Genomic DNA, 20,849 nt, shown 5'->3' on the forward strand with positions numbered 1-20,849 from the left:
TAATATGTATTTGTTAATACGAGTATTTGTTTAATTAGTATAAAATTCTTAAGAAAAAAAAACAAAAATTTGCGTTATAATTTCTTAATAATATAAAGTTTGAAATTATTAATTTAGACTTTCCCGAAGAATAAAGCACGATTACATAAGCTCAACAGCTGGAACGTGTATGCTGAGAACCTGTTGAGTGGGAATCGCTAAAAACATTGTCAGAAAATAATAAAAAAACAATAAAAAACACTGATTTATCACAGACTTGAAGCTTAAACAAAAAAACGTGTACTTTATAGCTGCTAAATATAAAAACATATAAAAAATTCCAAACAATTAAGATTGTTGCAAACACGGATAAAGGACGTTTTTAAGGGCAGCAAAACAACTAAAAGGAAGCCTAAATTAATGCATTTATATAGAACATGTAACATGTATCTTTTTGCCAGCCAACCTTAGGGCTTAAGATTGGGTTTTATAAATAAAAAATATATATAATATTCCAAAAATTTTAGTCGCCACGTATGATAGATAAATTAATAAATAAATTGGGTTAAAATGATCAAGGTTTTTAAATAAATAAAACGAGAGAGTTAGGATATGTTCGGCACGCCGATGATTGAATACCCTTGTAGGCATTTCCTTTTTGCAGTTATGTAAGAATGGTAAAACTCGTACTATATGATATAGCGGTCCGATGTTGATAAGAATTTGCATACATGTAGGGGGTATAGTAAAACTTAAAAATCCCGCATTTGGGCAAAATATCCTGATAAGCCAAAAAATTGTTAATACAAGTACCTAATTCTTTCTGAATTAATTAATGAACGATATTGGTCTATAAACACTACTCTAGAACCTACAAGATTTGCTCGATATTGATTTTTATCGATTGCTTGAAAACGGGCCAAGTTATCGATTCTCGAAAAAACTCGTAGAGGCACCAAGTTCAAAATTGCAATCCTCCAGCTCTTATAGGTTTAAAGATCGGCATGTTCATACATACGAACTGCCTATACAATTTATTTATATATATTATGTTTATATTTCCAAATATTTCTTATAATTTATGCACTCAAACTGAGAGCATAACATTTAAATGTTTATTTAAACTAAAATTCAAAACACAATAAAATAGTTTGTTAGCGGCGAAGAGAACGTCTGGTTGACAACATTAAAGAAAGCAAAAATAAACCCATATTAAAGACGATCGATAAATAACTGAGAGTTCAATTAGAAGAATAAACCTGATCTAAAATAAACAAAGCTAGTGTATAGATTTTGTTTTTAGACAAGACCACCATGTCTGTGAGAATTTGAATATTATATTATGTATAGTAATTAATTAATATAATATTATATATTATAACTAAGCTCTACTTATATATCCAGTATCAGCCGACTCGAATTAGCCATAACCGTCTGCCCTTATATCTGTTTCCCCCTCCGTTTCTTTATAAAATTCAGCTTAGTTTCTTTCTATTAATTGCATGCCTGATCGGATCCATTAATTATATCGTTTTTGGAAGTAAACATCAGCCTCGGATCAGTAAGGAATAAACATCGGTGGAGACAATCGATTGAGAGACTTTCCTTCAAGATATATTTGACCATGCTTAGCAAAGACGAGCGTTATTACTTTCCCAACATATCTCGTATCAGATCTGACTGCTATACTACTAAATTACTACTTCGCGAACAGGAAAAAGCTGATGTATAGAAGCAATTCCAAGTCTAGAAGGGCATTCAATCTCCGACCTGCAATTCTAGCCCGTATTTTTTGCTATTTTGCATCTGTTAATTTAAACAATTTACGAAATGTGTTGTATATAACAAGATGTGAGAGAGCACTCGAATAAATATTCATTGCCGGCTATTAAATGCGAAAAGAAACTGGTTTCTCATGCTCAAAGAGCTGTTCAATTTTATTCAAATGCTGTTTAGAATAGAGCCGAGCAGATTGGATCAGCCAGTTTACCAGGTGCGATCCACCTTGGCATCGTCGCCCTGGCACTCAATTTTCACATTGGTGCCGTTCTCCTTGAGCCAGGGCTGGGACCAGATCTTCACAGTGCACTGCTTGGCCACATTATCGCTGGTCAGCTCCACGGTGTAGGTATCCAGAGTGCCGGCAACAACTTGGGTTGTCACCTTCAGCACTTTTGTGGCCCTAAAGCAAAAACAAACAAATAATATGATTAAGATCATTGGAAAAGGTTCGAGACTTACGCATAGTTGGGTCCATCGCCAGTCGACAATTTGGCCAGAGTTGCGTGCAGATTGGCAACAGCCTTCTCCAGCTCCTCGCCGCTCAGCTCCTTGTGACCGCCAACAATTGGGATCGACTCATCGCTGGCCACCAGCACACACACGAGTGCCAAGATTGTCAGATAAATCAATTTCGAGCCGAACATTTTGTCTTCTATCTTAACTGCTTTTTTTTAGAACTGTTGTTTGACCAAAAGCTGCGCATCAACTAAATTCTCTGCGGCAGAGTCGGCCCTTTTATACACCTGACGCTCTGAGCGCGGTTTCACGAGAGAGCGTTTGTTGTGAGCATTTTGTGACGAATACTATGACACGAGGTTTATATATAGATCCATATATGTGTACACATACAAGCGTGTTATCATTCATTTGAGAAAGAAACAAATTTACATTGTTCGTCATGAAATGTGTAACGCACATAATGTATGTATATATATTCTCCATCTCGATCTGCTAACTAGTCTCTTAGTATGATAATATTACTATAGCAATAAGTATACATAACATAGGAATGATTGCTGAAAAGTTAAGTTTAAAAATATCTTGCCTAAGCTCGGCATTTGCTAGTTTCACTATTTTTCTTTCTTTCTGCAAAGTTTGATCAAATTCGTAAAAATAAATTATATAGCTCTTCTGTGTTTCCAGATATTCTCATTTAACTCAGCAGCTTCACAGAGAGCTTCACAATTCTCCTGAGTTATCAGCGTATTCGTAAGTCGGGATTTTTAATCTTTGACATATTTTTTTACCATAAATTTTATTTAATAATCACTCTTGAATTTTAATCAACGAAGAATGAAAGAAACAGAGCACCAGAATAAAATTTCGGATTGAGTTGTAATGCTTATATAAATACATATAGAGGGTATTGCCCGGCCTTGCCCGTATTTCAATTTGTAAATAGAACTATTTCAATAACTATTAAAAAAGTTACTAACTTTCCGCCAAATTTCCACAGTTGCGCGTGGGAATTCCAAAAGCGCTGAAACACGCATTCAATAAGTTATTATGTAGGATTTGAAGGTTTTGAAGCCGATCGACATCTTTAATCCGCATGTTTTACCTTAGCTTGTTTATCGAAAAAGGTTAAATACTTCTCTTGCAGATCTTTGCAAATGATTTTACATCAGAAACTTCGCCCACAAAATACTCAAACAAAATTCCAACCAAGCAGGAATGGATTTTCCGAAAAGTATGAAACACAACTTTTCAACTCTTGGAGATAATAATCTTTTACATATAGAGATAATATTCATTTGTAAAGAAAATTAGAGTTTTATTTATGTGTTTTTTTTTCTTTAAATATTACTTAAAATAAAATATGGAAAAACAGAGCGAGGGATAAAGATCTCTATGATCTGTGCTAAACATTTATTTGAAATAATGTAATTATTAGCCGAGATTGTGCACGGGGTTATTTCAAAGAGTGAAGCTGAGTTCGGCATCGTCGCCTTCGCATTTGATTTTAATATTGTTGGGATAACCCTCCCAGGTGGTGATAACGCACTGTTTATTAGTTTTACCGTCGGTCAGCTGCCCGATAAAGATTGTGACGGCGCCCGAAACATATTGTTTCTTGACGGAAATCACTTTGGCGAGACTGAAAATTGAATTATTTCTTTTGAATATATATATATTGGATATATATAAATAAGTTATGTTACTCATAGCTAGCGGCATGCTCTTGGGATATTATAGAGAGGCTTTCCTTCAACAGTTCAATAGCTTCCTCTCGCAGCATGTCCTCCATTTCCTCGTCCATGCCCTCGAACGGAGTATTGTTATCAGCTTTCATGGCTGCCGAGCAGGCCAGAAATAATAGAACCAAGTAATTAATATAGTTCATAATTAAACACGAACTAATTTTGGCTAGTTAGTCGAACCAGCTTTTATAGATCGCACTACACATGGGAAGCTAGCTTGTAATTTACCATAATAAGTCCAGCTTATTAAGAGATTCTACGGATAGCTGAGAACAATATCTAATGTATTTTGTACATGCACATAATTTGGTAACAAAGGCGTATTCAAAAACTGATATTTGTGTGTAACAAGTACTCCTGACTTTCGGCATCTTCGCAGCTGATTTTGATGTCCGTGTTGTCTGTCAGCCAGAATTGATGCCAGATTCTCACATCGCACTTCTCGGTCACAAAGCCAGTTGTCAGTTGCGTTTCGTAGGTTAATTTCTTAGCCGCAACTCCCTGGCTCCGCACGCTGGTCAGATGGAGGGCTCTGAAGAGTGCGAAACATTGGGTAAAACATGGAAATGAAGCTGTCGATGGAGTTGGATTCACTTGTAGCTAACTGCACCAGCACTTATGTTGGCCAATTTGTCGAGTTGTTCGTCCAAAAATTGGATAGCTATAGTCAGCAGTTCTCCGGTCTGCTCTTCCAGGCCCATTATTGGATACATTTCGGAGACCATGGCCGCGCCGGAGGCCAATGCCAGGGCGGACATCAGATACAAAAGCTGATCACAATTCATTTTTGTATAGAAACTGACATTGCCTGCAAGCCGTAGTGCCTATTTATAGACAGAGGGGCGTACTTATGGGATTATTTTTTTATTTGAATACAAATAATTAAAAACGATATTAAATCTTAATGTGTATTTAACATGCAGCAGTTGGTTAAAATTTTAAAAGGTGCTTTCAATCACGTTGTCATCGCCCTCGCACTTGATGGTTATATTGATGCTATTCTCCGGCAGCCAGGGCTGCGTCCAGATCTTAACATAGCTCTCCTTAATGTCATCGCCCTGGGCCAGCTGCAGCTTGTAATGATAAAGTCTGCCGGCAACCACTTGGGATGTCACCGATTTGACCTTAACAACCCTATGCAAATAAATGTCGATTACTTTTACAGAGTATTCAGTACTTGAATGCTTGAGAACTCACTTGAAACTGGGCTTATCGCCAGTGGCAGCCACTTTGGCCAGCGAGCTATTCAATAGCTCCACGGCCTGCTCCAAATCAGCGCCTTGCAGCTCCGCCGATACGCCACCACAAAGCGGTGCATCGTTGTGTTCAGCCATGTCTGTGGAATATTTATAAATGAACTGCATTGATAAGCACCAAGAAATATAAATACTTATATATGAAAGCCCTTCGGAATACCTGAACTGAGTAGCGCAGCGAGACGAGAACTTCGCGTCGAAAGAAAGAAATAAAAACGTGTATTCCTGAATATCGCTTTGTTTGAAAACTCGACGATGACTGAGCACTGGAAGAGCTCGTATAGTTCAGGGTGGGCATTGGACTTGCTTTGTATGGGTGAAAACACAAAGAGAGCGCGGAAATTGGCACACACTCTCTCTCTCTCTCTCTCTCTCTCTGTCTCACTCTGAGAGAGGCTAGTCGGTATATAAGAACTGACTCATAAACATGACGATAAAATCAAAAACAAACAGTGGCCACTGTCACTTGATGGAAATCGGCGAGAAACAAACTCGAACATGTTTTGTTTCACAAACAACGATAACGACTGTAACTACCTGATATCCGACCTTTATAGATCGTTTTCTCAAAAAAGGTTATTTCACAAATGAGCTATTGATTGCTATTTATGGTACACAGGCGATTTTTTTTTACATGTAAGTTTATCAGCGAGAACATTTCTGAAATGCCAGTTAACATTCGTTTAGGTAATTAACTTGTTGAATGAAAAGAAAAAACCAAGTTGGATTTATTTACTTCAGCATACGAATTCTTCAAAACAAAATTGAGGTACAAATTTAAAAAGCCTTAAAGCTAAGCTCTATATTCAATTTAAATAACGCATTAATTAACGATCTGTCGTTGTTTATATAGTACCGTAGTTATATGTGCATATATTATATATTTATATGCTACTTATCCCGCGTAACATTTATTCAATTTGCAATTGAAATTCTTGTTTGGTAAATATTTTCAAAAAATACATTTACACCCCCCCCCTCCTCCTCCTCCTCCTCCTGTCCAACCTCCTAATCACCCTTCCAATACATCGTGCGAGAAACTTAAGCAAATCTTACAAAGTAGTTCCACATTTGTTTTCTTTTTCTTTTAAGTTTTAGTTTTCCTTTAGTTTTATCTTCTATTTTTTTTTTTTTTTTTTTTTTTTTTGGAACTAACAAGCGTTACAAAACAGTTCCAATAACAAATCCCTCTCCATGTTTTCAGGCCCCTCAGATGTGTATATGCATGTGCTCCAGCAGCTGGGCGCGATCCGGAAATATGGATGAACACATTTCACACTCAAAGCAGCGCGTCCGACGCTCCGTTTTGCTGGCCGCTGCTGCCTTGGCCGCTGCATCGGCGGCATGTGCAGCGGATACCACCTCGGAGATAGAAAAGAAACCGGAACTGACATCCGAAGAGTTGGCACTGGCCACCACATTCACATTGTACGAGTCCACGCCATAGCTGAGGTACGAACTGGCGGCTGGCTTACTGACTGCAACGGGCGATGATGTTGTCGATTTCTTGGCACTGAACTCCGAAGAGATTTTGTCCATGTGCCGCTTGGCTGCCGAGCGGGTGGCCGAGTTGGCAGTGATCTGTCGCAGATGACGCGATGTGCGCGCCGACGATGAGGATGATGATGTGGGCGTGGCTGTGTGTCCTGTGGCAGTTACACGTTGCTGGCTCTCCACCATTTCGCGCAGATCCGGCGACGTGGGCTCAATTTTAATGAGGTTCTGCTCCTCCTCGGGCAGAAACTGTGGCGTTGTCGACGATTCGCTGGTGAAACGCAGGCGCGTATTCCGATCATGCTTGAGCGGACTGCGTAATATCTCCTCCAGATCATTGACAATGCTCGGATTGAACTTGTCGTAGGGCTTATCGCGCAACATGGCCGCATGGATCAGCAAATGGGTGTCATCGTACATGAGCTGGACGCGCTGCTGTTGCTGCTCCTGCTCCTGCTTGATGTGCAGCGGACTGGAGCTGATCTGATTCGGCGGCTGTGTGGCAGGTGATATAATTTCGTAATCATCGACAATCCGTGAACTGGCCACGCCGCTCGACTTGACCAGGCCCAGCTGGCTGCTCTCGCTGGTGCTGGTGCGCGTTATGTAGCTGCGCCCACGCGACTTTTTGCTGGCATTCTCTGGCGGCACACGTGCCTTTTCTGTGTGTATCATGCGGGGACGTGAACTGCTTGATGTGGCAGCTGCTGTGCCTGAATTCTTGGCCGCCTTGCCAGACTTCTTTCTGCTGCTGCGACTGTTGGCGACGCTGGATTTGCCAGACTCCTCACCAGCTGCAGCTGCTGCTGCTGTTGTTGTTGTCGTTGTTGCTGATGATGTGGTTCCGGCTCCACCTACAGACTTGTCACTACTCTCGGCCTGCGTTTGCGTCGGTGGCTGCTTGCCGCCGCGTCGCGACTTGGAGGCGCTTGGTGTGCTGCTGGATGAGCTTACAGGCGGCAGAGTGGTATCATTTACCACCACCAGCGAATCAATTTGAAAGAAGCTTTTGTAGGCATCATCTGCGTTGCCAACATTGCCATTGCAGTTTGCCGGCAAGAATTTCTCATCCCACAGACGTTCCGAGCTGCTATTGGCGGATTTGGCAGAACTGGAACTATTGTGTGCGGCGCCATTGGTCACGGCCTTAGCTTGATTTGCAGCTGCTCGCTTGCGCTTCTCCTTTTTGGTTGGCAGTGGCTCCGTCCTGTCCAGGAGATCATCCACGTTCTCAACATCAAAGTCACATAGTTCCATATCGCTGGCATACTCCTCGCCATCCTTGTTCCCCGCACGCATGTGGGCAATCTCGTGTGGCTGGAGTTTCCTGCGTCGCTTATACTTGCGCGGACCAGTCTGAAAAAACAATAAATTCCACTCAATTTTATAGAGCACTCCGGCTATCGAATGCTACTCACAATTGGCTGTCGCTGTTTGGCGGTGTTCGTGTCGCTGTGCTGGATGAGATGCTGTATAAGCTCATTGGATGAGGACAAATCGGCCGAGCAGACGGTGCAATGATAGGTGCCACGTACAGCATCTAGACCCGAGTGATGGGAGCGTATGTGCTCGCGCAGCACAACGCGCTGATTGAAGGCACGCGGACACACGGAACAGGCATAGGGCTTCTCGCCCGTGTGAATGCGTTCGTGCTTGCGCAGCGTACCGCCATCGGCAAACGCCTTCCAACAGTAGCGACAGCCATATGGCCGTTCGCCTGTGTGGATGCGGACATGTATCTGCTGTGAGCTGCGCGAGCCAAAGGTCTTACCACACTCGTGGCAGGGAAACAGCTTGCCCGGCGATGTGGTGCTATGTGAATGGCGATGATTGGAAAGCGTGCGTCCATCGGGAAACTCCTCGTGGCACACCTCGCAAACCACCGACTTGTCGCGATGCGAGGCCATGTGTCGCTTCAGGCGCGCCTTGTTGTGAAAGTTCTTGCCGCACTTGGAGCACGAGTGGCACTTCTCGCGTGAGTGATCCCAGGCGTGCTTGATCAGTGCCTTGCGATCGCGACACTCTTTGCCGCACAGCACGCACGAGTTGGGCTTCAGCTCGTGCGGATGGCGCGTGTGCAAATGCCGCTTGATAGCCTGCTCCTCGTAAAAGCTAACACCGCACAGGACGCATCTGCAAATTTCGGAAGCAATCATAAATTGGAACTAGTTGCACGCGTTTGCCCAACTCACTTGAATGGCGGGAAGCGTGCATGAACTTCGGCATGGGCGAGCAGCTCCAGTGCGCTGGGAAACGATTTGCCGCATGTGTGACAACAGTGCGCGGCGTCTTTAGCATTTTCGGCATCAGCATCGCCGCCACCGCCGTCACCTTCGCCGCCGCCGTCGCCGCCATCCATGTCTGGTGTCAGCTTGTGCTGTTGCTTGGCATGACGACGCAGCAGGTCCTGTCTGTGAAAGGAAATGCCGCACTCGCTGCAGTAGAAGTCACCGTAAAGCTGATCCGGCTCCGATTCGCTGGCGCTATCTTCGCCCGCCGAAGCCGGATCATATTCCGAGTTGCTCTCCTCGAACTGATGTGTCTTCTGATGTTCCTGCAGGCTGTAATTATCCCAGAACATCTCCTGACACTGATTGCATTCGAAGGGCGAGTCCACGCGATGATTCTGGGACAGACAGACAGTTACATATGGATGTCAGTTGAATATTCACCCAAGCTCACCTTGATATGCGAGACGAGCGCTTTTTCGCGCGCAAATGCGAGTCCACACTGCTGGCACACAAAGGGCTTGCTCTCGTCCAACACCGGAAAGCGTAGTGTCTGCGCCGCATCGGCGCCGGATCCGTCTGGACACTCTGTCGAATGCGATGCATCGATTGACGTGCTGCCAGTTAGCGGCGGCTGCAGCGGCAGCTCCTCGCAATCCATGTACTGGCGCAAATCGTTGTCTGTTGTCTGCTTCTCGGCAATCACAATGTACTGCGTGCTCTCTTCTTTGGGTTTGAGGCGGCTGATGCGGCCGCGCGTGGCAGTTGGTGCGGACACAGCGCTAACCGCTGCATAGCTGGCCTGCGGCTCCACCAGCTGCTCCTGCTCCATTTGCTGCATCTGGTCTTGCACCTGATCCTCTTCCTGTTCCTGGTACAAAGGCCAATCCTGTTCGTAATAATGATCATCCGCTTGGCGTTGCTGCTGCTGCGGCTCAAATTTAATTGCAGCCGCCTCATCTGCCGCAACCTGTGCCTCGGCATGCGCCTTGAAGTGACTGATGAGCTCGGCACGCCTTGAAAAACGTGCGCCGCACAATTTACACAGATGTGGACGATCGTTTTGGTGCGCCAGCATGTGAGTATTGAGGCTGCCCTTTTTGCGAAAGCGTCGGCTACAAAAGTCGCAGGGATAGGGGCGCAGCGCCGTATATTCATCCTGCTCCATGTCCAGCAGCTCCTGCGAGCTATTGTTGCCCGCAATTTGCTCCGCGGCGATTTCCACGCTGCAAAAATAAAACGAACGTATTATAGAAACGCCGTAATACAGGTAATAATCAACAAGTACTTACCGCTCGGCACCCTGATGCTGCACCCAATCATCGGTAATGATCTCTTCGGTGACCACCTGTGCATCATCATCAAATGACTCGGCATAGGCAACGGTGCCGCTGTCCGTGATTAATACAGTTCCGCCGCCGGCTTCGTTGGCGGCTATGATTTCGCTTAGCTGACCATCGCGCGCCATGAAGATAAGATTCTCGGCCGCCATATGGTCAAGATCCTCGTCCGTTGCATTGCCATTTACCAAATAGGCGGCAGTCACCTCGCTGTCAGCAGCGCCGTTTTCCAGCATATCTGTTTCGGAATCAACCGCAGATGCGTGCTGCTGTATCCATTGGATGCCGCCATAGTCCTGATTGTTCATAACTCAACTGCCCCGTTGCTTTTGCTCTGCAAGCGAATTGTTGTTATTGCAAACTTCTCGGGCAAATACAAATAATTAACAGATCTCAAGCTTGAGCAACAATTGTCTCTGGAGCACATGTGCTCTGGGAAAAAGACCGTGGGAGAGTGAGAGCAAAATAGCGTTGCCAGACAGATTGCAGTTAACAAAAAATGTATAATTTACCATTCAAAACAAAAGATTTAATATGTAATTCACAAATTTCCGAAAGATATTATCTTCAGCGCACATTTAGCTACTAACTTTATTTCATTGTACACCGGTAAATAATATTGTTTTATTTTTGAACTGCACATTTAATAGCGCTGGCAACCCGGCGCCCGCTTCCAGGTAGCACACACTAGGCATCCCGCTCACACGCACGTGTCGCGCGCATCGTTTCCAATTTAATGTTGCTGAATGGCCAAGTCGTCGTCTCATAAGATTTTTTTCCAATTATAAGTCTGTGTTTTATTTATATTCCAGACTGTTGCACATAACCTCAAGTCGAAATACAATAATAAACAAACCGCACCGGCAACCCGAGCTCTATTTTGCACATACATGTATAAGATATGCATATGTGACTATAATAAGACAATAGGTGGCGCAGTCGTGGCACTCACACTCACGCGATTACATCACGCCCAAAAATTCTCATTTAATTAATTTCATTTGATTTTCTACTAAAAAACTGGCGAAACAATAGCCGCAGCTGCTAACATTTACCTTTAATTTCAACTTTACACAGATGTCATTCTTTAATTGTACGCCGCCTGTTTTTAAATGCAAAAAATTGTTTTCCAAACTCAATATATGCACGAACTAAAAGAATTCCGCAGCAAAATCACACACATCGTTTTTTTTCCTCCTCGACTCACAGCTGTTGCTGCGCCTTTCAGGCGTGTGTGCGCATACGTGTAAAGTCTGTTAGACTACACTCACACAATGAAAAGGGCTTAACATTTGAATGAGCTGTTATTAACATCGAGCATTAGGTTTTTCATGGAAAAATTGGTAACAATAGTTGCACAATTTTGTACAAAATAATTAATAAATAAAATATAAAGTAAAATTTGGTGTAAATTGTTTTGATAACCAGATAATAAGCTAAAGAGAAATACGGTGGACAGTCAACAAATTTGAACTTAACAGATTTTAAAGTACCTTACAGTTGCCGGTCCCTTTCTGCTGAAGTAAAATCACAGTCGCAATATTATACAGGTTGCTTCAATATTACAACTACATCACCAGTGCTGCAAACGACTTTATCTTTTAGTGCTGTTAAACTGAATGAATGCGTCAAATTTATCCGTTACGTTCTGTAAATATTTAAACGGGCACAAATGTATATTTCCACGCCAAACAACAAAAATATTATCCACACCTGCTCAAATAAAGTTGTATTTGGGCTTACGATTATAACGAAGTTAATTACCTCATTTTTTTTTACTATCTAATAGAACTTGCTTATATGAAATTCTAACGGGAAGTTATAACCTAGCCAATTGTTAGCTGTACACCAGCTGGCATTTCTCATTTTAAGGATTTAGCACACATCGTGCTGGGATTTGTTGTTGCCCTAATACCCCAAGTAAAAATGTAGATAACAGTTGCCAAGTTCGAAATTTTAAACAGCTTATTTTGCTTTGGACTGTTATCGACTGACCAAATTTGTCCAGAGCTTAAAACAAACTTTAAGCGGTGTTATAAAGTGATTAGACGCGTGCATATGCAAATTTCCCAAAGGTCATTCGATTATTGGCATTTCTCGAAAGATTTCCCGTACATACAATACATTTCACGTAATACAATACTTCGATTATTCGCATTTCTCGGAAGATTTCACGTACATATGTAGATGATTTGCCTACGATCACAGCTATATATACACATACACATATACATATCTGTATGCATTTTACACATACCCACACAGTCTCGTTTCTCTTTCGCCATTAGCTTTGCTCTTTCAGCTAAAGAGCAATGCAAATGATGAGCAGCGCGCCCAAACAGCGCCAAACTTTTTTTTTGCTCCACTCGCCTTTGCCTGTGGCTTTGCCCGTTGGCTTTGCCTCTGCCACTGCCACTGCCTCTGCCTTTGCTCTGCTTTTATTTTTATTGCTCTGTGTGCGTTTTGTTTTGCTGTGGGGCTCTGGGGCAGCGCCAACCAAGCGACTATTTAATTTTCGTTTTGCCGTGGAACCGTTTGGCGGCGGCCCGCAAGCGACGTGCGCGTTCTGAATATTTGGAAAATGTCGAGTAGCAGCGCGTTCGTGGTTCTATTTTGATTTACGTCTTTATGTGTTACCGTTACGTGTGCATATACATCCATACATAGAAATAACGTCGTTACAACGCTGCAGCGCCATCTAGCGCTGGGCGACCTGTTGCTGTCGTTGTTTTTGCCTAGTAAGTACTACGTTAGAGCTAAAATATAAACAAACAGAAGCCAATGAAAAACAACAATACCAAAAATAAAAAAACAAAAAAAAATAACCGCCATCCTTTGACAGGCGGCGACGACATAAAATGTCAAACTGTCGATCAACATCAAGGCGAAATATGCAAGATGCGTGTCTTAACTGCAAAGAGGGCGCCGACTGCTCTGGCAAATATGTGTGTGTGGGTGTGTGTGTGTGTGTGCGTACTTGCATATATATGTTTGTGTATGTATGCACATATTTGCAGGCAGCCATTTATGTAATGCACACACACACACGCGCGCACATTTTACTATCCTCCTCCCTGTTTTGCTTCTGTTAATCTCGGTGCTGATCTCGCTTTCGGCTACGCGTTTTGCATGCCTACGCGTTCGGTTCGGTTTGGGTCGTTGTTGCCCTTCTCTGGAATGCGTTTAATTCGAATTTGAATTTCATCGTTTTTCGCTGCTTTATATGATTCTGTTTTGTTTTGGGGCTACGCTCGCTTGTTTTTACAACGCAAAACACTTGTTGTGTGTGCATATTTCTCCCAGGGAAAGAAATCAAACTAAGCGCAAACTTTAATTAATATACCATGCACGCACACATAATCACGATCTTGCGCTCTCGCTCTCCCACACACACAGACACTGGAAGGCTGGAACAATGTTGTTATTGTTATTCGATGTGCTCGTTATTGTTGTTGTTGTTGTTGTGGTTTGTTTGTATTTTCTTGGATGAATTTTTGTTTTGGCTGCTGGTATTTGGTATTGATTGAATTTTGCGCATGCTCAACACATTTTATGGCTAACGATCGCGGCACACGCTTCTTCGCCAGGTAAAAGTCAGCTATGGGGATTGGAATTTACGATCCACCATTTGTCTATTTATAGAGCTGCAGTTTTTTATGGCATGTTAGCTGAAATGTTAGAGAACGTGTGGGAGGCGATTGACATGCCATGCTCAAATATTGGGAAGTATCATAAATCTATATACTATACAAATTATTGCTTATAGGTCAGGCAATTCGTTTTATTAACTTCTTTATTTAATCAGCAGTAAATCGCAATGGTATATTCAATTAGTTTGGGTTCTCCTAAGTCTTCTTCTACATCTTCGAGAAAATAAACATCGAATGGGTCTTATAACACCGTCCCTAACTCCATTATAAAGGTCGGAAATGATTCGCACTCTTCGGCGTCTGGGTCTTTTGGTAGAGCTACTCTCAGTTTTAGTAATGCATTCAGCATTTCCGGGATCCAGGACACAGTTGACGCAGCTTGGCTCAAATGGTGCCAAGTCGCAGGTTACACCCGTAACATCATGCGGCAGGCAATAGAAAATGGCAACCAGCAAGATGAGAACTTTTGCACATCTCATTTTAAGGGCTCACTTTGAACGACTGTAACAGGTTAGCCAACGCTTAAGCATTTATTGGTTTCAGAAGGGTTGAAAGACAAAAAAACAGATTTTCCCAGACATAATATAACTGAACTAACATTATTCAGGTGTTCGATAGCCAATAGACTGCACCACGTGATGATCTTATTACACCAATGTGTATTTTGTAAGCTGTACCTTTAAAGGTAGTCAATGCTCTATACACTTTACCCTATGTTCTATTCCATTTGCAAGCACATTTGTAGCTTTATTTGAACCCGAATCGCATAGAACGGCGATTCGATTCGATTCACTGCGAGCAAAACTCACGCAGCTTTATAACAAAAAAAAATAGTAAGGATAATCTAGAAAAGAAAATATAAAAAATACAGTTGCATTTTTATATATTTATAGACTTATGGGATTCAATTTATTTTTAATTTTTTGGAATCTTTGTTGAATCCTTTGAAAAAAGCTGAACAATAATGTTTTGATTCTGCGACGTCGCGACTTCTTGGTGGTGCTTGACACAGGTCCAGCTGTTGTTGTTGCTGCTGCTGTTCTTGTTGTTGTTGTTGTGGTTGTAATGCACTCTGTATGTGGGGGATTTAGGATACAGTTAACACAATTAGGATCCAGCGGTGCCACATCACAAGTGACAGCAGCAACATGATGCCGCAGGCAATATATTATCGCCGCCAACAATATCAGAACTTTGACACAACCCATTTTGGGAGTTTACAGTTAACGACTGACACTAGTTGGCCAACATTTTTGACTTTATTAAATCGAATAGGCGTCGAAACAAAGAAACAGATTTTTCGTATTTGGTGGAACTAAAGAATATTTAATCAGGTGTTTGATAGCCAGCAGAGAGCAACACGTGGCATGCTTTATGCACTGAAAATAAATATGTTGCCCATGTTAAAAGCATGAAATCGCAATCCCAATAGAAAAGAAGAAAATGACTTATAATCTACTCCCTTTTGAGGAATGTGCTAAAGGAGTTTATTTTCTAATAAAAAGAATAAAACAAAGAATGTTTATCTAAAGAAATATGTCTAAATGTATAATTAAATAACATTATTGTCTAATTTATTATTAAGCTAAATCGAGGTCCGACTAAATAAAGATTTAAAATAATGTAAAGTTCTTCAGAACCAGCATTTTATATTATTATCTTTATTCATTGATAATTTCACAATGAATTCGTTTTTTATTTAGCTTCCCAAATCTTACTTATTGCCCATTTTGAGAGTTTCTGAAGGTTCGGATGTTACAACATATTAAAGCCGATTTTTACGCATTACGTTTTGAGATTGGACTTTTTCAGAGGTTTTTATGCAAAGAAGAGAAATACCTTTAGAGCAAGTAAAAAGCTGTTTTATTGATTATATTGAGCTTATTTTATTAAAATAAATGTCACTGGAATTTGGCAAACAACTTGGTTTGGTAAAAACGTCGAGAAACCCATAAAAAATGAAAGACTAGAAACCCACTTTGAGCAAATTCAACAGGTTGCAAGCGACGAGACGCTGACAGAATTGTGACAATGACAACAATTGAACTAAATTTTAATTGTTGGCCATTTGCATAGACATTGCCAACAACGTGGCAATTGCAATGTTGTTGTTGTTGCTGCTGTGCAAGACCTACAAATACAACAAGTTGACGATCTCATTGATGTTTTTATGCGCTTGTCAGCAACTATTTGTGTATTTGTGTATTTGAGCAAGCGCATGTGAAGATCGGTGGGCGCAACGTGAAACGTGCGTGTGGCTGCCAAACGGCTACTGTGAGCCACTCTGGTGGCACCCACATAAAGCATATATATACATATATGTATATACATATTTTTCGTTTGGCACAAAAACGACTGAAAACGTAAATTTCGGTCACTCGACGATCGCGATAAGCGGAAAAGCATGTGAAAGTCATAAGGCTGACACGAACGCCAGTCAAACTGAGCAGCAGCAAATTCGCCAAAACAGACACAGAAACAATTCTAAAAGCGAAAATAATGTCATTCTGAAAATCGATCAAAATGGCAGACAGCAGACAAAATTCTCACGAAACAAGAAATAAAAATGCAGGCGTGATTAATAACAATTTAAATGAAATGAAAAACACCAAACAAAATGTTGCAAGTGGGCGAAAATTCAGCGCTGTACAACATTGCGTATGAGTGTTGTCGACTAGGCAGCTGTTTGAACGTGTCTTCACTAACGCTCTCTCTCTCTCTCTCTCTCGCTCTCGCACTCACTCGCTCTGTTTCCAGTGACTATCAGCTGTTTGCTGTGCTACATTTTGTAACTAGTTCGCCTTCCACTCTGTCCTGCACTGTGCGCTCACTCGCTCTCTCTCTCTCTCTCTCTCTCGCACAGCGTTGCTCTAATTTGCCTAAATAAAAATATTTGCATGCTCACACAAATTCATTTAAAAACAATTTGTGCTTTTTATTATATAAATAAATTAACAACAGCTGCGCGCTCTCTACCTCTCTCTCTCTCTCTCTCTGCCATAGTTTGGCGCTCTCTTTAGTCGCGCTCTTTGACATTCTATTTGAGCTATTTTGTGCAAATCATATTAATTGTTTACATACGTATCTCTTTTTTCCTTTCTTTATTTTGTTGTTGTTACGGCGCACTTTAGTTGACTCTCGCGTGTTTTTATTGAGCACATTTATTATAAATTTTATTGGCAACGCCGAAGCGAGCGGCAACGCGTTTCGAACGTGGCGCGATTTCAGTTTTTTTTTTTATTTTCAATAATCTTTATTGGCCGTTTGACAAATTCGAAAACGCTTCAATTGATTTATTTGATTTTATTACCGCTCGATTTCGAAACATTTTCTTGTGACTGTGTGCGTGCGTGTGCTACAATACGATCATCATGTAAATCGCATCGAAATCGTCAATTTTTTTCGTGAATCGCTTTGAATGCATTTTAGGCACATGTAAGTGCAGGCCGAATGCGATTTTTACGTGCTTTATAGCCGATTACAGTGAATGCTGGTCTAGATGAAACAAATGCGGGGAACCACACGGATGAATTGATACGGCCTGTGTATAAGTATTTGTTGTGCAATAAACTCAACCAACTTTGGCACACACAATATAACAAATTTAAGAAGAAAGGAACCAAAGTTTTAATACACTATAATTCTTAAGCTGATCATACATAACAAGAGTATTTCGGTTAGCTCTTATTTTTTAGAAATTCCCTTCAAAATACATTTAAAATATTGAAAAGTAAAATAATTTATATTTTATTATACCCTTATAGAGGCGGGTACATTCTAGATCAGCATCAATAGCTTATATAGCCAAGTCGGTCTGTCAGTTTCAAAGCTATCTTATTGAATATAAAACCGGCCTGATCGGACAACTGTTTCATATAACTGCCATAGGAATAATCGGTTCAAAAGTAGGTTCTTGTATGAAAATCATATTCGATTATTACGATATCATAACTAAACTATGAATTTAGAGGTTTAACTATGCTCCCTGCATATTTGCAAAATCTTATCAACATCAGATAACTATCTCAAATAGCTTTTATAGGGACGATCAGTCGAAAATTACGTACTTGTTAATTTATATATTGAAAATCTGATCAACAATGGAATAGTAGATCATATACATATGTAGTTGTCATAGGAACGATCAGTCGAAAAGTTGGCTCTAATAGGTTCTTCTATGGTCAAATATTCTGTTTTCTAAGATATTTTCAATAAGCTCAGCATTCTCAAGAATCGGTATTAAATCTTCGGCGGGCAGAAGATATTCTTACTTTCTCGTCTTTTGCCTGTATTAAATTGCTTTATATTAAATTCTACTAAGTATACAATTGCAGCATACTATAACAAAGTAATGTAGACAAATCGTTTTTAAGAAAATGTATCTATTCTCGGAGCGCTTTAAATATAAGACTCTTATAAATTAATCAGCTTCATATAAATAAACCAGATTTCCTTTTAATACGAATTCTTCACATTTCTTTTTGGCAATTTGTTTACAGCAATTAGTAAAACGATGTTTTTTTGGCAACTAAATAAGCTTTTGCAGACGTATGTCTGGTTCAGCCTTCCACTCCGCACACTCTCTTGAGAAATTCTAGAGTGTCAGGTGCGCCAGACATGTCTATATATCACAGTATTCGCTAAACGGCAGAGTTTTTGGCGTTTAACGGGCAGAGTCTGAGGGCAGAGTATTTTTTTAGTTAATTTTTTGGACAAGCCTCCATTACACTGAATTCTTATGCCCCATTCCCCGCATGTCAATTGTCTGCAGGGCCTGCATGCTCCACTTGATCTTGTCGCTGTCGCTGTCGCCAGGGGTATACATTAATCCCGTTTCGTGCCGGCGGCTGTGCCTGTTTCAGTTGCTGTTGTTGCAGTCAACGGCGCATTTACCTAAATTGGAATTTCCGGTAAACCGTAATGAAAATCGTAGCAATCAAACCGAAAAAACACACACACATACACACACACACTGAGCGATATGTATACAAAACAGCACACATGCAAATATAATAAAAATACACGACCAAAGTATACCCGTACCCAGTTCAAGAAGTGCCAAAAGGGCCATTGACATTGCTTTATTTTTGGCGCATTTAGGGATTCCATATGGCAGATCAGATCAGATCGAGTAACTTTCGCTTTTAAATCGAGCTTCTGCTTTAAAGCTGTTTTCTTGTTTGATAACAAAGCTTGAACGGGCTTTCAAAACTTTCTGCAACGCTACGAGTATTTATATATACTAAATTGCGTATCCAGTGTTGAGAAGCGTTAGGCTAAAAGCTGGGATTAATAAAATTATGAGTATGAAGTGTTGAAAGGCACTAGGCTATAAGGCCTAAGGCTGTCTGCACAGTTATGACTATACAGTGTTGAAAAACGTTAGGTTATAAGCTGGTAGTAATAAAATAATGAGTATCCATTGTTGGAGAACGTTTGGTGGTTATAGGGCCTAAGGCTTTGTGACTAGCTTTGCGTGTCCAGTGTTGAGAAGCGTTAGGTTATAAGCTAGGACTAATAGTATTAAGCGTATCTAGTGTTGAGAAGCGTTTGGTTATGGGCTTTGTGGGCACCTATGAGTGCAACAAAATGCCAAGACCACGTACAGGCACATATGCTCGTAGATACCCTCACCCCGGGCACATTGATATGCAAATGAATGTCACCATCTTAAATGAAATAATCGTCTTAAACGAGCGCTGTGCCGGCTGTCTTGCTAAATCGCTCGACTTAATTGCTTTTCTCAGTGCCCTGAGAACAGATGAGAGAGAGAGGGGGAGAACGAGAGAGAGAGAGAGAGAGAGAGATAGCGAGCGAGGGTTGAAACATTTAAGAGCTTATTTTTTATGAGCGCCTTTAATGACTTATTTACTTAATAATAATTTTTATTGCAAATCAAAAATGTTTCTTAAACACTTTCAATGTCATTCATTGAGTGTTCAGGGTGGAAACAAACCAATCCTTCGACATCTTTCTAAATTTAGTTAACTTTCTGTAAACATTGAAATAGTAACAATACCACAAACATAAAGAACTTTTCTCGAATTCTATAAACAAATTTTCTTATTTTGAAAATTGGGTTACAATGCTGTAAACAATATGAGCTCTGATTGTTGTTTAGTTACCGCCGAATTCAGCATAAATTCCAGAAAATTTTATACTATGCACATTTTGGTTTTAGGTGCAGGTATGAAAAGTTCTGAAAAAATGTTGCGCATAACTGGAAATGATTTACTATGAAAGCAAATAAATCAATCATTGTTGATTTAAATTTATGAAACAAACGAAAGCTCTCTGCAATTCCCAAAAATTTAGAAGAAAAAAAAAAAACAAAAAAGAATTTTTCTGATGTGCATAAAATAAAATCAAAGCCTATTTCATCAAGGTTTCGACACAAATCCAAATACGCACAAGCATATAGAATTCGATGTTGAGGAGCTCTTCAAAGCCAGCACCCGATATACCGATCTCTACAGAATTGATAGGTGTTGATATGTGGATGCCGAGCGATTGCCAAATCGACGAATCGTTCGCCAGTGCCGCCAAATAAGAATCAGAATCACTTTGCGGTTACTTATGCGGCGCGAATATTAATTGACTTATAAAACAAATCAACGAAATATGCCAATAAAAATATTCCAAGCATTTCGACAGAGTCTTGGCGGTGGGGCGGAGGTGGGGGGTCAGGCGCCAAACCGGGCAGCCATGCGCCAACTATAGACAAATACAATACTTACGATAATAAAAAATATATGTATATTTTTTATTGCTTTGTACTTATTAGTTGTATGTACTAATTGCGGTTTCTGCGGTCAATTGTTGTCCAACGTTTAAAACTGGGGCTGCGCTTCGAGCAGGCATCCCAGCTAAAACAGGAAAGTTGTAAAAATGTAAATAGGTGGAGGTATATATATGTATA

At 40.9% G+C, this 20,849-nt stretch overlaps 6 protein-coding genes across 8 annotated transcripts in view; 1 reads left to right on the forward strand and 5 right to left on the reverse strand.

The window, feature by feature from the left end:
• Positions 1–1,885: 1,885 nt before the first annotated feature.
• Positions 1,886–2,448, reverse strand: LOC115771803 (cystatin-like protein). Its single transcript, XM_030717674.1, has 2 exons — positions 2,221–2,448; positions 1,886–2,161 (listed from the first exon to the last, which is right to left on the reverse strand). The coding sequence occupies exons 1-2, from the start codon at positions 2,403–2,405 to the stop codon at positions 1,966–1,968; spliced, it is 381 nt and encodes a 126-aa protein (XP_030573534.1). The 5' UTR covers positions 2,406–2,448; the 3' UTR covers positions 1,886–1,965.
• A 1,161-nt stretch (positions 2,449–3,609) lies between these two features.
• On the reverse strand, positions 3,610–4,090 carry LOC115772104 (cystatin-like protein). Its single transcript, XM_030718069.1, has 2 exons — positions 3,924–4,090; positions 3,610–3,859 (listed from the first exon to the last, which is right to left on the reverse strand). The coding sequence occupies exons 1-2, from the start codon at positions 4,052–4,054 to the stop codon at positions 3,679–3,681; spliced, it is 312 nt and encodes a 103-aa protein (XP_030573929.1). The 5' UTR covers positions 4,055–4,090; the 3' UTR covers positions 3,610–3,678.
• A 186-nt stretch (positions 4,091–4,276) lies between these two features.
• Positions 4,277–4,797, reverse strand: LOC115771899 (cystatin-like protein). The gene is made up of 2 exons (XM_030717784.1): positions 4,557–4,797; positions 4,277–4,494 (listed from the first exon to the last, which is right to left on the reverse strand). The coding sequence occupies exons 1-2, from the start codon at positions 4,745–4,747 to the stop codon at positions 4,287–4,289; spliced, it is 399 nt and encodes a 132-aa protein (XP_030573644.1). The 5' UTR covers positions 4,748–4,797; the 3' UTR covers positions 4,277–4,286.
• Positions 4,798–4,815: 18 nt separating this feature from the next.
• Positions 4,816–5,478, reverse strand: LOC115771900 (cystatin-like protein). 2 transcript variants are annotated; one of them, XM_030717785.1, is made up of 3 exons: positions 5,379–5,478; positions 5,160–5,298; positions 4,816–5,096 (listed from the first exon to the last, which is right to left on the reverse strand). In XM_030717785.1, exons 2-3 carry the CDS (start codon positions 5,294–5,296, stop codon positions 4,901–4,903), a joined length of 333 nt encoding a protein of 110 aa, XP_030573645.1. In that variant the 5' UTR covers positions 5,297–5,298; positions 5,379–5,478; the 3' UTR covers positions 4,816–4,900. The 2 variants fall into 2 exon arrangements, with proteins under 2 accessions (XP_030573645.1, XP_030573646.1); XM_030717786.1 differs by having other exon boundaries at positions 5,353–5,446.
• Positions 5,479–6,339: 861 nt separating this feature from the next.
• Positions 6,340–11,507, reverse strand: LOC115771934 (zinc finger protein 850). 2 transcript variants are annotated; one of them, XM_030717834.1, is made up of 6 exons: positions 11,336–11,507; positions 10,233–10,614; positions 9,395–10,166; positions 8,905–9,338; positions 8,131–8,845; positions 6,340–8,068 (listed from the first exon to the last, which is right to left on the reverse strand). In XM_030717834.1, the coding sequence occupies exons 2-6, from the start codon at positions 10,586–10,588 to the stop codon at positions 6,428–6,430; spliced, it is 3,918 nt and encodes a 1,305-aa protein (XP_030573694.1). In that variant the 5' UTR covers positions 10,589–10,614; positions 11,336–11,507; the 3' UTR covers positions 6,340–6,427. The 2 variants fall into 2 exon arrangements, with proteins under 2 accessions (XP_030573694.1, XP_030573695.1); XM_030717835.1 differs by having other exon boundaries at positions 10,793–11,507.
• Positions 11,508–12,828: 1,321 nt separating this feature from the next.
• The window catches only part of LOC115771952 (phosphoinositide 3-kinase adapter protein 1), a 42,035-nt gene continuing 34,014 nt past the window's right edge, over positions 12,829–20,849 (forward strand). The window contains exon 1 of the mRNA XM_030717857.1: positions 12,829–13,018. The gene's annotated coding sequence lies outside the window, so the exon portion shown is untranslated. The remainder of the gene's footprint in view (positions 13,019–20,849) is intronic.

Source organism: Drosophila novamexicana, unplaced genomic scaffold, assembly GCF_003285875.2.
Source record: "Drosophila novamexicana strain 15010-1031.04,08,12 unplaced genomic scaffold, DnovRS2.1 tig00000108-arrow-pilon, whole genome shotgun sequence".
NCBI lineage: Eukaryota > Metazoa > Arthropoda > Insecta > Diptera > Drosophilidae > Drosophila > Drosophila novamexicana.

Excerpts from the sequence above, each read along its gene's own strand:
- LOC115771803 (XM_030717674.1), bottom strand. The coding sequence starts at position 2,405 with ATGTTCGGCTCGAAATTGATTTATCTGACAATCTTGGCACTCGTGTGT. Across the intron at positions 2,162-2,220 it reads GGCGATGGACCCAACTATGC|GGCCACAAAAGTGCTGAAGG; the intron begins GTAAGTCTCGAA and ends TTTTTGCTTTAG.
- LOC115772104 (XM_030718069.1), bottom strand. The coding sequence starts at position 4,054 with ATGAAAGCTGATAACAATACTCCGTTCGAGGGCATGGACGAGGAAATG. Across the intron at positions 3,860-3,923 it reads GAGCATGCCGCTAGCTATGA|TCTCGCCAAAGTGATTTCCG; the intron begins GTAACATAACTT and ends TTCAATTTTCAG.
- LOC115771899 (XM_030717784.1), bottom strand. The coding sequence starts at position 4,747 with ATGAATTGTGATCAGCTTTTGTATCTGATGTCCGCCCTGGCATTGGCC. Across the intron at positions 4,495-4,556 it reads GCTGGTGCAGTTAGCTACAA|AGCCCTCCATCTGACCAGCG; the intron begins GTGAATCCAACT and ends CGCACTCTTCAG.
- LOC115771900 (XM_030717785.1), bottom strand. The coding sequence starts at position 5,296 with ATGGCTGAACACAACGATGCACCGCTTTGTGGTGGCGTATCGGCGGAG. Across the intron at positions 5,097-5,159 it reads GGCGATAAGCCCAGTTTCAA|GGTTGTTAAGGTCAAATCGG; the intron begins GTGAGTTCTCAA and ends TTATTTGCATAG.
- LOC115771934 (XM_030717834.1), bottom strand. The coding sequence starts at position 10,588 with ATGAACAATCAGGACTATGGCGGCATCCAATGGATACAGCAGCACGCA. Across the intron at positions 10,167-10,232 it reads CAGCATCAGGGTGCCGAGCG|CGTGGAAATCGCCGCGGAGC; the intron begins GTAAGTACTTGT and ends TTATTTTTGCAG. Across the intron at positions 8,846-8,904 it reads GCACGCTTCCCGCCATTCAA|ATGCGTCCTGTGCGGTGTTA; the intron begins GTGAGTTGGGCA and ends CGAAATTTGCAG.